Source organism: Podarcis vaucheri (assembly GCF_965113315.1).
Source record: "Podarcis vaucheri genome assembly, chromosome: 7".
NCBI lineage: Eukaryota > Metazoa > Chordata > Lepidosauria > Squamata > Lacertidae > Podarcis > Podarcis vaucheri.
Window position 1 is genome coordinate 11,944,448 of NC_138765.1, and position 12,379 is coordinate 11,956,826.

At 45.3% G+C, this 12,379-nt stretch overlaps 2 protein-coding genes across 2 annotated transcripts in view; both read left to right on the plus strand.

Moving 5' to 3' along the window:
- Positions 1–3,693: 3,693 nt before the first annotated feature.
- LOC309537577 (cell adhesion molecule CEACAM3-like) lies at positions 3,694–12,148 on the plus strand (the record flags this gene model as incomplete). The annotated part of the gene is made up of 4 exons (XM_082232474.1): positions 3,694–4,129; positions 6,137–6,508; positions 9,988–10,019; positions 11,865–12,148. 4 exons carry the CDS (start codon positions 3,694–3,696, stop codon positions 11,982–11,984), a joined length of 960 nt encoding a protein of 319 aa, XP_082088600.1. The 3' UTR covers positions 11,985–12,148.
- Positions 3,694–12,379, plus strand: part of LOC309537576 (uncharacterized protein) — a gene marked incomplete at its 5' end in the record, with an annotated part of 73,642 nt that continues 64,956 nt past the window's right edge. The window contains 3 exons of the mRNA XM_082232473.1: positions 3,694–4,129; positions 6,137–6,310; positions 9,988–10,019. Of these exons, the coding sequence (XP_082088599.1) occupies positions 3,694–4,129; positions 6,137–6,310; positions 9,988–10,019 (642 nt within the window). The remainder of the gene's footprint in view (positions 4,130–6,136; positions 6,311–9,987; positions 10,020–12,379) is intronic.

Consider the following 12,379-nt stretch of genomic DNA (forward strand, 5'->3'; position numbering starts at 1 on the left):
GCCCAGGAGGGAAGGGGTGAAGAGGTGTAATATGTATGCTATTGATATGAGATGTATGCAATGACAGAAAAGAAAGTGAATAAAAAAAAATATTTTAAAATAAAATAAAGACTAACAAGCAAACCCTATTCCCAGCTCAATCAAGATTTGAACTGGGTGCTTATAGCTATAAGTCTCTGCTTCTGAAGGAATATTGATTGACTTGAACCATTTGTTCTCCATTTGATGTGTTCTGTGCTGGGTTTAAATTGTGTTAGCTGCTGTGTTTTGTGCAGATTTCCGCTGGGGTTCTTGTTTTGACTGAGCTCCTTTGTTTCGGTTTCTGGATTTTTATTATAAATTGCGTTTTGTGTTTTATTGTAATAAGTAAAGCACCTGGAGAACATGGCTGGGTGGCTGGTATACAAATGTAAATAATAATAGTAAATGATTAGTAATAATAATAGATGATGGTGAATATTTGCTCAATAAACAGGTTGTCTGAAAGAAACCACAGTCTGCTGAGTTGACTGTGAGTAGCACCCACCCGTCTGTATGGTTATGTAATGTTTGACTCAACGCTGCAAGACTGATAGTTCTGATAATGGAGGAACGTTCTCTGAGGGAAGCCCCGTTGAAGTGAATTGTGCAAGCATATTGTTCATTTAGAGAAGATTCCCACAGGATTCTGCCCTGTATTACTTAATTGTGTGTGTGTGTGAGAGAGAAATTGACGTGCAGTTTCCTCAGGCGCCTGAAAGATTTGAGTCATGACACCATCTATTGCTTCCTTCTTCAGTTGTCAAAACAATCTTTCTGTGTTTCTACAATCACCTCTCCACACTGAGCCATCTATCTGGGCTCTTTCAGGCTGTCACTATTTTGGGGAGACAATTTGCAGGCCGCACTGCTCTGCACATAACTGGATGCATTTCCACAAAGGCAGGGATCTGACTTTATTTGGATGCTATGCTTTTATACGTGCTGTGAGCTGCCCAGAGTGGCTGGGGAAACCTAGCCAGATGGGCAGGGTATAAATCCGATGATGATGATGATGATGATGATGATGATGATGATGATGATTAACACCATATACTGGTCTGCAACTGCCCACCCCAGCTTGCCAGTTGACAACTCCAGCTGCATGAGACTGAGAGGGCAATAAAAACAACATGCGAGTCTTTTTACAGCTCCTCTGCAGTCCCATTGGACACTGGACTTTGGGAGTCATCTATGTTCTCACATGATTCCTTTTTGCACCAGGATGGGGTGGAGAATGGAGGGTCCTTCATGGAATTATAGAGTTGGAAAGGGTCCCCAGTGTCATCTAGTCCAACCCCCTGCAATGCAGGAATCTCAGCTAAAGCATCCATGGCAGATGGCCAGCTGACCTCCGCTGAAAAATATCCAAGGAAAGAGAGTCCCCAACCTCCCAAGAGAGTCCATTCTGCTGTCGAACAGCTCTTATCGCCAGAAAGTTTTTTCCTAATGTTTAGTCGGAATCTCCTTTCTTGTAACTTGAAGCCACTGGTTCGAGTCCTACCCTCTGGAGCAGGAGGAAACAAGCTTGTTCCCTCTTCCATGTGACAGCCCTGGAGATATGTGTCTAATCATCTTTTAAGGCTATGCTAGTGGGTGGCCGTCACTTGCGGGAGCGAATTTCACAGGTTAACTATGGGCCGTGTGGGAAAAGTCCTTTCTCTGGTCTGTCCTGAACCTTCCAACATTCAACTTCACTGAACACCTCCGAGTCCTAGCGTAGGGTTGCCATATTTCTAAAAGTGAAAATCTGAACACAAAAAAATGTTGAGCTTTTTTAGCACAAAATTATTGGGCAAAACAAAAAAGAAGGAGTTTTTGAGCTATTTTTAAGTGTCCAGATTTTCACAGACCCTTCGGCGATTCCCGTCCGGACATTGCTTCCGCCTGCAGTATTCCGGCTATGTCCGGGAAATTCCAGACATATGGAAACCCTAACTTAGCTCCCTTACCCACCCACCCCCAAACCATGTCTGCCAGCCGCTGGAAGGAGAAATTCAAATACTTTGAAATACTTTATTTTCACTTGTACAACTTGTATACAGTGAGATTACACGAGCACCTCCCACTCAGCTCTCTTAGTAAAAATTTCTTAATTCGCACTCCCACCAAACCCGAAAGTCAGTTTCCCTGTTGTTATCTTTTCATTCAGCAGCCTAACAGCCCACGGATAGAAGCTGCTCTTTACCCTGTTGGTGCGACTAATCCTGCTTCTGTATCTTCTGCCCGAGGGCAGGAGATCAAGGAAGTGCTGGCCAGGGTGTGAATCATCCCTGAGAATTTTCCTCACTCTCCTGAGGCAACCTTCTTCCGTGATTATCCAGCAGATTCACGGGGCAGCCCATAATATCTTGTGCTGTATTCACCACCCTCTGTAGGCACTTCCTATCAGTTGATGTCACTTTCTATTGTGGACCGTAGAAGGAGATCATCAAATGTTGATTGACATCGTTCTTTGGCAATATTCTGAAATGTGGTAACCTTTCCTCCATCCCCTTGATAAATTGGGCAGTCCTTTTCTGAGCCCTTTTTGCAACTGTGGAATATTGTTTTATGTACAACGAAACATCTGGAGGCAGTTAAGACCTGGCAGCCTCTCATTGGCTCAGGCTTTGGGCTGGGCATCTGTGTTTGTCTTGTGGCCTCATCATTAAAAGGTAAAGGGACCCCTGACCATTAGGTCCAGTCGTGGCCGACTCTGGGGTTGCGGCGCTCATCTCGCTTTACTGGCCGAGGGAGCTGGCATACAGCTTCCGGGTCATGTGGCCAGCATGACTAAGCCGCTTCTGGCGAACCAGAGCAGCGCACGGAAACGCCATTTACCTTTCTGCCGGAGCGGTACCTATTTATCTACTTGCACTTTGACGTGCTTTCAAACTGCCAGGTTAGCAGGAGCAGGGACTGAGGGAGCTCACCTCATCACGGGGATTTGAACCGCTGACCTACTGATAAGCAAGTCCTAGGCTCTGTGGTTTAACCCACAGCGCCACCCGCGTCTCTGGCTGATGCTGAAGAAGCCACGGGCTCCTTCCTTCCCCTTTTTCTTCTGCCAGATGCCAACTGAAAGCTTTTGCTCCCTTCTCAACTCCACCAGCACATGACCTGGCACCCAACAAGAGGGCTGGGAGTCACGGGAGGAGGAAGCCCTGCTCTGCCTGAGTCACACTGAGGACGGGGTGCCCCTTCCCTCCCAAGCCCCTATTCCACTCCTGGACTTGCAAACCACCCCCTGGAGAACTCGTGGGGGGTAACAGGAAGAGCAAAGGAACCCAGGCATAGCTGTCAACGTTTCCCTTTTTTAAAGGGGAATTTCTTTATTTCGAATAGGATTTCTCGCAAGAAAAGGGGAAAGTTGACAGCTATGAACCCAGGCATCCGGCAGACAGCGCTGTTGTCCTGTCAAGCAAAGCCCCCAAAATGGAAAGGCAAGCAGGGCATCTGTGGCTCACCTGGACCCTGCGAAGGTGTGTTGCAGGGGGTTGGACTAGATGACCCTTGGGTCCCTTCTATGTACACTATGATTCTATGAAGAGCCCCTGGCAGGCAGCCCTCCTCCTGGCTGTCTTCGCCTTCATCGACTCGTCCGCATCCGTGCCGTCCCTTTCGTCGACATAGTCTCCATCGCTCTTTTACCGTCGGGGCCGCCCAGGCGTTGTCGGTCCAGGAGCGTCATAAATGCGCAATAAACAAAACGCCTGGGCGGCCCCGACGGTAAAAGAGCGGTGGAGACTATGTCAGCCAAACGCGGCTGAGCTTCGAAAGCGCGGCCTTGACCATCGCGGCTTCGCGTTCCTCCGTCTGGTTCTGGGCAGAGCCCTCTTAGCCCTTGCCCCCCGACGTCCGCGCATTGGCGACAACGCAGCGGTCCCCCGACCTTGCCAAGGACGCAGGGAAGGAGCCAGCCGGCTGAGTCGGCTCGAGGTGGATGGAAGCCCGGCCCCCGAGGAAGGCAGAGCCGGGCAGGATCAGCTCTGGGCTGCCCGCAAGCGGGCAAACGAAGAGGCCCCCACCACGAAGCGAAGCCCCGCCATAGGCAGGTTGGACGTGCGTCCGGCCCAGCCTTGGAGACCCCCGGGATGGAGGAACTGCTGGCTCGCGGCGCTCCTCGCAGGTGAGCAGGATCGGGACCAAACTGATGGATATGGTTAAGATTTCGTGCTGCGAAGCTCCCAGCACTTTTTAAAACGAAGAGCGGGGGGCAAAGGGATCAGGGGGGCTGCAGAAGCATAGAGGCTTATTTCACTTCATGCGTGCTCGCGTTGTTCCTCTGATCAAAATCGCCCCTTCCAGCAGCTTGCAGACATGGTTTGGTGGAGGTGGGTAGGAGAAGTAAGTACTTGACTCTCCGCCACCCCATGGCTATTGGCAGAAGTGCCAACTTGGTGCCCATGGGTGCCCGGGGCCACAGATGCCATGCAGCTTACATGGCCCTGGCACCAAAATTTGTGGGTGCCTTGCCCCTTCATGGGGAATTTTGTGGGTGCTTGGGCACCCAAGACCCCAGGGAGTTGGCACCTATGGCTATTGGCAGCTTTTGGATCAGGGTTTCCCTTGAGCACGCTGCTATCTCCCTTTGGACTTCATTTCTGCTGTCACTCAGTTTTGTATCAGAAGAATGTTATGCAGGGTGACCATAGCATAGAGAATTGAATACTCCCGACAGTTGAAATTCTCCACTCAGAGAGGCTGAATTCTGCGCAGGCTGAGAGCCTTTGCCTGGGGCTCCTTATTTTGCCTAATTGTTTTGGGTGTGGGGGTTTGCATCGGCCAGTCGTGGCAAAGAACATTGCAGCGTGCAGCAAAGGCACCATCTTCCTTCCTTCAGCTGAGATGGCATCGCTGGTTCATCAGCTGTGGCTGACACTCACACAGCCCTGTGTTTTCGCAGTGGGTGGTGAGGTGGGGTACCAATTCCTTGGCTACCCAACTTCAGAATGTGGGAGGAGTGGGCAAAGGGGTGAAGACCCTGCATACGAAAACTTAGGACATTTTTTGTTTCTTCCACTCTTACTTGTACATTCAAGAATGTGCGTATTGCAGTTGTGTGGTGTGTTGTATTTTTTAAATTAATTTTTAATGCATTTTCAGTTTTATCATAATCACAATTTCCATACATATTTCAAAAAACTCAAACCTCGCTCTATTCGAGCATCGACTTCCTCCCGCCCCTTTTTCTGACTTCCATACATATTTACTTTATTCTTAGCGTTTCCATAACAACTTTTTTACCTTCTCTCTTGTTTTTTAAATGTAAATCAGTTCCTTATATTCTCTTTACAAAACATTTCAACTCAAACTAGAAACGTTTTCAAATGTTTGCATTGTTCTTTCAAATATACTATAAATTTGCTCCAGTCCTTTTGAAACGGTTCGTCACGCTGAATCTGGATCTTCCCCATCAGCTTGCTAACTCCGTGTATTCCACCATCTTACTCCTCCATTCTTCCACTGTTGGGCTCTCCTGCGATTTCCATTTCTGAGCCAAAAGTATCCTTACGGCCATTGTGGCATACTTAAACAGGTTTACATCTTTTGGGGGGATTTCATCTCCAATTAAACCTAACAAGAACATCTCTTTATTTTTTATTAAAGTTATATTTCAAAATCTTTTTTAATTCATTATAAATTATATCCCAATAGGCTTTCACCATGGTACACGTCCACCACATATGATAGAAATTCCCCTCCTTCTCCTTGCATTTCCAACAATTTTTATCCTGGTTTCTATACATTTTAGCGAGTTTGACTGGTGTTATATACCAACGGTACATCACCTTTGTTACATTTTCTTTGAGTGACATACATGCTGTGAATTTAATTGTTTTTGTCCACATTTCCCCCCATTTTTCAAAACCAATGTTATGTCCCAAATCTTGGGCCCACTTAGTCATAACACTTTTTACCTCCTCATCCTTTCTGTGCCACTCTAGTAATAATTTATACGTTTTCGACAATGTTTTTCTTTGACTGCTCAACAATTCCGTCTCTATGTGGTCTCTTTGATGCAGTGAAAGAGACTTTGGGGCCATCCGTGGATCTCTGAAAGAGAACAGAACTGTGCTGAAACTAGGACTTTTGTTTGAAGTGATGTCTCCTCTTCGCTCTCTCCCCTTTACAGCCTCCATCCTGAGTTCCTGCTTCCTCTTGACTCAAACCAAGGGCGAGAAGGAGACAGTCATCAAGGTGGACACAGAACACCCAGAAAAAGGAGGCAGTGTCACCTTCACACCTGTAGACCTTGATGTGGAGAACCTTAACACTTTCATCTGGTACCGAGGGGAAATTGAGGAGAGTAGTCGAATCTTTACTTATATACTAGTACCATCTAGAATACAGAATAATGGACCTTCATTCACTGAGAGGGAGACTGGGGGCCGAGACAGCTCCCTTAACATCAGGGATTTATGGCTAAATGACTCTGGACTCTATACACTGACTGCTAAAGTATCTTCGGGAACGGTGATAGGATTTATACTCATAAATGTCTTAGGTATGGTGTCTACTTTTAGGATCCGCCTTACTTCTATTACTGTAAGTTATTTTAAACTGTTTCTAATATTGTGTGTTTTAATGTTATAGCCTGCCCTGGGAACTAAGGGCCCAGGGTGGGTAAATAGTGGTAAACGGAAATAGTAATCACAGAATTGACTTTATAATCTGAAACACACACAGAAAGAGAGACATCGCACGTTCTTTTGTACCGTAATTCACGGAAATCTTTAATAAAAATTGTTTTTTTAAACAAATCATAGAATTGCAGAGTTGGAAGGGACCCCAAGGGACATCTAGCACAACTCATTGCAATGCTGGAATATGCATGGAGAAGAGTGATGAGGGAGCCCAACAAATCCATTGGCATATCACTACCTGGCAGCCCTGCTGGCCTCGAGGCTCATATTCCATAAACTGGGAACGTTAATTAATGCCGTTGCGATCTTGCTTGTTAACCTTCGGGTAGAGTTGCTTAGTCGGTTACTGGTCCTGTTAATACGATTTTGTAATTTCTGCTATATTGTTGTTTTACCCATTTTATTTTTATCGCTTTGCTCCCTGCTCTGAGGTTGGAAAAATCCAATGAGGAACGGGATAGAAATACTGTAGATTAATCAGAACGGCATGGAATTCTCTCGTGTGCAGGGAAGCTTGAATGTGCAATGCACACGGGTGCATTTGTCCATGCAGGACCCTCCAGCTGCATTCGTGGAGGGATGTGAAGAGAAAGTTTGAGATGCTTCACTGCAGCAAGGCCACAGACAAGCTTGGGGCAAAGTTCCCACCTTTTTTCTTTCTTTTTTTGCTCCTGTCTTTAAAAGTAGTCAGAGCAGGCAAGAAAGATTCTGGTGATACTCTTTTTACCACATACAGTCATACCTCATGTTACGTTTGCTTCACGTTACATTTTTTCAGGTTGCATCCCGCAGCGACCTGCAAGTACTAGAAAGGGTTACTTCCGGGTTTCATCCCTTGTGCATGCGCAGTAGTGCTAAATCGCGCTTCGCACATGTGCACAAGTGCCAAATCGCGCCGCGCAGATACAGCGCTTCAGGTTGCAGGCTTTTCACGTCGTGAACGGGCCTCCAGAACGGATCCCATTCACAATCAGAGGTACCACTACACCACATTGCCAGGGAGGGGGGGGGAACTTTAGCTATTCATCAAGGCTGTTCTGAATCAAATAACTGGCAACATTAGGTTGATGTCCAGAAGAGCAGGTTTCACTGAAAATTGCCCTATACTCAATGTTACACATGTGGAGGACATGCAAGAAAATAAAGGAATTATGGAATGTAATCTATAATGAGCTTAAAAAAATGAATTAAGGTATCCTATCCTTTATTTTAAAAACCGGAGGTGTTTCTCTTATACCTAAAAATGAGAGAGAATTATTCTTGTATGAAATTGTAGCTGCAAGAATATTAATTGCATCAAACTAGAAAGGAGAGAAAATTCCAAGAAAACTGGAGTGGCAAAGTAAGTTGTTGGAGTACACCAAATTGGCAAAAATGACAGTAAAACTGAGAGGTTCTACAGGGCAAACTTTTATTAAGAGATGGGATATGTACAAAAAAAATACCTTGTAAATTACTGTAATAACATAATGCCAGTGGGAGGACTCGAATGAATTCTGTGGTATGTTGACTAACAAGAGAATACAATATTGATAATTGACAAAAGCAAATAAAAGAAAAGAAAATGAATGTTAATAGTGTGCTAGAGGGATTAAGCGGTAAATACACGATGGGGTGGCAAGACGTTGTTGGATACTTAAGTGGAATGTAGAGCGATATGATGTAACAAATAGCACGATTATCTTTCTTCTTCTTCTTCTTCTTCTTCTTCTTCTTATTATTATTATTATTATTAAACTTGTATGTTTGTTACATCTTTTTAATCTCAATAAAGCAATTTAAAAAAGAGAAAAAAAGAAAATTGCCCCATACTCATGTGATCAACTGGGGAAGGAAAATCATGGACACATACTTTCCAAAGCTCACAGCACTTTTCTCTCCCGTCTTGCAGATGTAGAGGAGGCTGACTCCCATCCCCAAGCGTCAATTTTTGGAATCATCCTAGGTTGTATGATTGGAATCGCGGTCGTGGGAGGTCTGGGGTTGTTCCTGTACCACAGGTTTCAATCAGTGTAAGTCTACCGTCCTGGTCCCCTTGAATCAGGGTCCCCCTGAATTTGCCATCTCCCCCTGGTTCTCCGGGAAGTTCCTGCTCTGCTTAACTGCTTTGAGTGGTCTCTCTGCTCAAGCTCAGGGTTTGAGGCTGTCTCACTGTGGTGAGCCAATGTGGTGTAGTGGTTAAGAGCGGTAGTCTCATAATCTGGTGAACCGGGTTCGCGTCTCCGCTCCTCCACATGCAGCTGCTGGGTGACCTTGGGCTAGTCACACTTCTTTGAAGTCTCTCAACCCCACACACCTCACAGAGTGTTTGTTGTGGGGGAGGAAGGGAAAGGAGAATGTTAGCCACTTTGAGGCTCCTTTGGGTAGTGATAAAGCGGGATATCAAATCCAAACTCTTCTTTTCCTTCTTCACTGGTGTCCTGCCCGGTTCCCCAGATTACGAGTCTACCGCTCTTAACCACTACACCACACTGGCTCTCACTTGCAGCAGCTGAGGTTGCCTTTCCTTGATAATCCACCAAAGGCACCGTAGGCCTATCCTCTGTTAAACCTGATGATTCTGATACACAAACATTTGCAATGAGTAGATGACCACATCAAGCACCCCTCCAAAATTGGTTAGAAACTGTACACATTGGGTTGACTTTTCAATTCTAAAAGGTAAAGGTAAAGGACCCCTGGCAGTTAAGTCCAGTCGTGAATGACTCCGGGGTTGCGGTGCTCATCTCACTTTACTGGATGAGGGAGCCGATGTTTGTCCACAGACAGTTTTTCCGGGTCATGTGGCCAGCATGACTAAGCCACTTCTGGCGAAACCAGAGCAGTGCACAGAAACGCCGCTTACCTTCCTGCCGGAGTAGTACCTGTTTATCTACTTTTAGCGTGCTTTCGAACTGCTAGGTTGGCAGGAGCAGGGACCGTGCAACGGGAGCTCACCCCATCATGGGGATTTGAACCGCCGACCTTCCGATCGGCAAGCCCTAGGCTCATGAGGGGTAGCTAAATTGTGACCTTCCAGATGCTGCCAGACTCAATAAATGTCTGGAGGACACCTGATTGAGGAAACCTTCCTTGAAGGTATTTTTTTGCCATTTGGGGAGTTCCCAATATCTAGAGGATATCCTAGCAAGGCATTTTCTTTGCACCCCTAACCCATCTCAGGCCACTCGCCTTGCCTGCTTCCACTAATCTAGTAGGAGTTGTTCCTTTTGAGCAGAGGGTTCAAAAGGAGCAGAGGGTTGTGGGTTTTGAGTGCCTCCTGCTTGGCTCTGGTGGGCTTATTCTCCTGGATCTCTCTCTGTTCCCTAATGCTCTTTCTGTCCTGTTTCTGTCATTTCAGAGCCAGGCGTCGCTGACACGAAACCCACCATGGTAAGAATGATACACATATGATTCCTAATGTATTCAGACTCCAATCTCTAGAAAGGAGTAGGAAGGGGAGGGGAGGGGAGGGGGTTTGAGCCAAAGCAGAGCAAAGTGAAGGTCTTCCTTCCTCAGAAGGAAGTAGGACATGGATGAGGAACTTTTTCAACCCAGCGAGCCAGATCCTCATTTCCATGAGTCCTGTGGGCTGGATCACTCCTCTACCTGACATCCGCCCCTCTCAGTGTGTCCTGGTTGGTTCTGCTGGGCCTGGGTTCTGTCTGTTGTACGTTCCAGGTCCATGACTTTCTCTCTTTGTAATTTCAGACCAGTGCTTCAGTGTATCGGTAGGAACAGAATACAAACCCACACTGGTAAGGATAGAACAATGGCGGTACCTAATATATGCAGACTTCAGCGTTCTGATTCAAAGTCTAGAAGCGGGAGAGGGGTTGAGTTGCAGCAGAGAATGTCTTTCTTCCTGCAAAGGAAGTAAGAGCAGGAGTGGAGAACCTCTTCAGCCCAGCAGTCCAGATCTTTATCTCCATGAACCCCCTGGGCCAAGTTTGCCAGGTAGGCTAGGTCGCCAACCTGTCAATCACATGACAACGATGACTACGAATTTCATTTGCAAGGAGGTTCCTTTGAAGTCACTTATAAACAAACTTCAAAGTGCGGGCCACCTTTGGAAAGCAATTTTCCAATCTATATCAGTTGATGCAACCCCAGGATAAAGACACCCATGTTATTTGGAATAAAACTTTCAGCATTTACTGAGGAAAGACAAATACTCTATATAGAGAATAATCCCCAAGAAATACAAAATGTTATAAGAGCTCTTAAAACCAACAATTCACCAGGCTTTGATGGTTTACCTGCATAATTTTATAAAAACATTTTCAGATAGAAGTACTGTTAAAATTAAGCTGTTTAACTATTGTAAACTAACTAAGGTAATATAAGAATCTTGGAAAGATGAAAAAATAACCTTAATTCATAGGAAAGACAAATATCCAACATTACCCTAATCTTATAGACCAATATCATCATTAAACCAAGATTTCAGAATTCTTGCTCCAATGTACACAAAAAGGTTAAAGTTATTTTAATGTATAGACATCCAGACCCATGGATGTCATAGAAATAGCTTTGGTTTTCTTAGATGCTGAAAAAGCTTTTGATGGGATAGAAAGGAATTATTCATACTCCCTGTTGGATAAATTAAATACTGGTGTTCCTTTCTTGGAATATATCAAAGCTGTTTCTGAAGACCCATGCACAGTTTTATATATAAACAAACAAATATAAATATTTGAAATCATTTTTGAGGGAGCATTTTTTGTGTGCTGAACCATTGACAAAATTGATAAAGAAGTACCGGGGGGAAATGTTAAATCAAATACCAATGCTGGTATTCATAATATTGATGTTGTTTGAAGTATATATGTATTCGATAATACTATGTACCTATGAATTTGTTGAGTTTATGTGTTTGTTGTGTTTTTTAAGTGAAATTTAAACATATATTTAAAAGGAAGGATCTAGAGCTTGGCTGTTATCCTGACACCTTTACACTCGCTGGCTGGATTACTGTAAGGTGGGATCAAGTTTGATGTTTCCTGGATAACAGATTGATTATTGATTGCATGCTTTCCCTTATAACCCTGCAAGTAGAAAGTTGTGAGCTCTGTTGTGTCATCATGTTTGCTTTTGAAAAATTCAACGAAAGCTGGAAATCCAGGGAACGGCCTTGCAATAAACACTCAAAAGGGCTGCCCCCTTACAGCCCCCGATACCACAATGCCTTTGAACTTCCCCTTGCTCCCTCTGACTCCTTCTTATGATATCTTGCAGGGTGAAGACATACAATATTCAACACTAGCCTTCAAGGCCAACCACCTTCCTCAGCCAGAGCCAGCGGTCGTCTGGCCTTTGGAAAGCAACATAATATGCTCAGAAATCAAGAAGAAATGATCAGGGATAATTCTCCCCCGGTGCTCTCCTCAGTGCAAACATCTCCTGTGACTCACCTCCTTTGCCTTGATTGTTTTGGGGAAGTGTGTTGAAAAAAATTGGTTGCCTTGTCTGAAGAGAACCCACATAGGCACACAGTCACCTGGTGAAATAAAAAGTTTTAGCAGTGGAACCAAGTGGTTCAAGTGGTTTTTGCCCCCCCCCTCGCCTCTTCTTCCAGCTCCGCCCCCCAGTGCCGCTTCTCTGGCCCACCACAAGGTCTGAGGGACAGTGGACCAGCCCGCAGCTAAAAAAATTTGCCGGCTCCTGACCTAGGCTCATTGTGTATGAAGAGAGCATTGCTCAAAGACAACAGTCTTGATCAGAGATAATGGGATCTTAAGGAGACAGTCACC